The following is a 2,243-nucleotide window of genomic DNA, read 5'->3' as shown; positions in this document are numbered from 1 at the left end:
AAGAAGGGTGTCGGGATGTTGATATTAGACCAACTTATGGTATTGACAGCTTTTGGCATTTCAGTCGATTTTGATCTTCATTTCCAATACACCTATAACAAGTGTGCATGTTTTTATTGTGTTTGCTGCTTCAATTGGTAGATCTTGGGTGTTTTTGGTTGCAATTATAATATTATAATATTTCCTTATTCAACGCGTACTAAGAATGTCAGTGAAAAATGTACACAAATGTACAAATTTTTACCATTTTTCATGTAAAATTCGAAAAATCCCTAGGAAAATGAAAAAATGTGAAAGAAATGTGGCAAAACTGCAAAAATTAAATCATGCAAAAAACAAATCTTGCAAAATGCAATTTGCTGGAACTTTTTAACAATCAGGAAAATCAGTTTCTAAAAAATTATTCAAAATTAGTTCCCTTGATAAGGTAATGTGATTTTTTGCATCTTTATATTTCAAGGTAGAAAGTACTCAAAATGGAATGGAATATGCTTCCTGCAGGTGTTGTGAAAAAAATATTGAGTGGTGGCCAAGGTGAGCTGACTTCTTTTCCAGATGGATCAAAGGTTTGGTTCCATTTTAGAACATTTGTGATAAAAGAGGGTGATGAAAGGCAACTTTTGGATGACAGCAGAGTTCAGAGTGATGCATTTGAGCTTTTGATTGGAAAACAATTTAAGTTGGATGTATGGGAGAAGTTGATTAAAACAATGCGAATCAATGAAGTTGCTGAATTCATTTGCCAGCCAGCTTTGGTTGGAAGTTACCCTATCGTCTCTAAAAGCCTAAGAGGTATTTGGTCCAAAGATAAAGATAAAACTGAACACAAACACCAGTGTGGATTCGCAGCTCTTTCTGAAGGATTGGGCTACAGTGACTTAGATGAGTACGTAAAGAATCCTTCTCCACTTGCCTTTCAAATTGAGCTTGTCAAACTTGAATTGCCAGGAGAATACGAGCAAGATCTCTGGTCAATTTCTATAGATGAGAAAGCTAAACTCATTCCCAAATGGAAAGAGGAAGGTAATCAGTTGTATAAAGATGGTAAGTTTGATGCAGCAAGTAAGAAATATTCAGGGGCGTTAGGATGTTTAGAGCAGTTGTCAACAAGGGAAAAGCCAGGGAGTAATGAATGGCAAGAAATTGAACAACAGAAAATTCCTTTTTTGTTGAATTTCTCTCAATGCATGTTGAAGACAAAAGAATACTATAAAGCTATTGAACATTTAACCACTGTATTAGAAAAAGACTCAAAGAATGTCAAAGCTTATTTCCGTCGTGCTTCTGCCTATCATTTTGTTTTTAACTTTCATAAAGCAAAACTTGACTACAAACAAGCAAAAGAACTGGACAAATCATTGACTAAAACTATTGACAAAGAGCTTGCACTAATTGACAAAGATGAAGCCCAGAAAAATAAAGAGGATAAAGAAAAATATAAGAATGCATTTGCATGATATTTTATTTAAATTTATGTATAGTGATGAGGTAAATTTCTGTAAAGCACTAAATTCAATTTAAGACTTCGATTTTATATTTTATGATCATTATGCGATCTTCGATCCATTTGTTCTCAAACTTTTATCATATTCATCAATATTTTATTAGACTTCACTTATGTGGATTTTAACTTTAGGGATTTAAATTTTATTGAATTATCAACTATGGTAATCTGACTTTTTCAAAGCTCTATATTGCTCTGATAAGCCTGTGATAAAGCAGAGAGAGTCAAACACTTTCGAAAAGGAGGTGATGATAAAATGATATCCTTGGATTTTGCTAGTTTTTGAATGTTTTAATCAATTAATTAAAATAACATCCTCAGAAAAAAAGTATGCAAGAAATTTTCATTTCTACCTTTATATTCACATGTGGTATTGTTTTGATTTTTGATTTTTATTTTGCTATGCACAACTATTATTATATTGTTATACTATTATTTATTTCCATTATACTTTCAAAAAGAAACTTTCTAATGAGATTTGACGTGTTTTATTTTTCACTCCTTTGAATCTTAGCCATTGAAATTTGTCTACAGTTTTGAAATCTTCAGAAATAAGTTTGAATTAAGAAAAAACAAAAGCTGATTGTAATCTACTTCTTGACTTTTCAGCTTTTTAAGATTAAGAGCTTTTTTTTGGAATGTGGAAAAATACTTTGCTAAAAGTATTTAATAACGTTGTTCTCCCATATATCTCGCCTTATCTATATTTTGTCTTTCTGTCAAGCTTAATTTTAAACAT

At 31.4% G+C, this 2,243-nt stretch overlaps 1 protein-coding gene across 1 annotated transcript; it reads left to right on the top strand.

Moving 5' to 3' along the window:
* Positions 1 to 435: 435 nt before the first annotated feature.
* Positions 436 to 1,712, top strand: LOC136813930 (AH receptor-interacting protein-like). The gene has a single exon (XM_067070445.1). The coding sequence runs from the start codon at positions 477 to 479 to the stop codon at positions 1,455 to 1,457; it is 981 nt and encodes a 326-aa protein (XP_066926546.1). The 5' UTR covers positions 436 to 476; the 3' UTR covers positions 1,458 to 1,712.
* Positions 1,713 to 2,243: the final 531 nt, after the last annotated feature.

The sequence above is a fragment of the Clytia hemisphaerica genome, unplaced genomic scaffold (assembly GCF_902728285.1).
Source record: "Clytia hemisphaerica strain Z4C2 unplaced genomic scaffold, Clytia hemisphaerica genome assembly, whole genome shotgun sequence".
Lineage (NCBI taxonomy): Eukaryota > Metazoa > Cnidaria > Hydrozoa > Leptothecata > Clytiidae > Clytia > Clytia hemisphaerica.
The sequence above is the reverse complement of the archived record's forward strand: the minus strand, read 5'-3'. Positions and strand labels throughout refer to the sequence as shown.

Excerpts from the sequence above, each read along its gene's own strand:
- LOC136813930 (XM_067070445.1), top strand. The coding sequence starts at position 477 with ATGGAATGGAATATGCTTCCTGCAGGTGTTGTGAAAAAAATATTGAGT.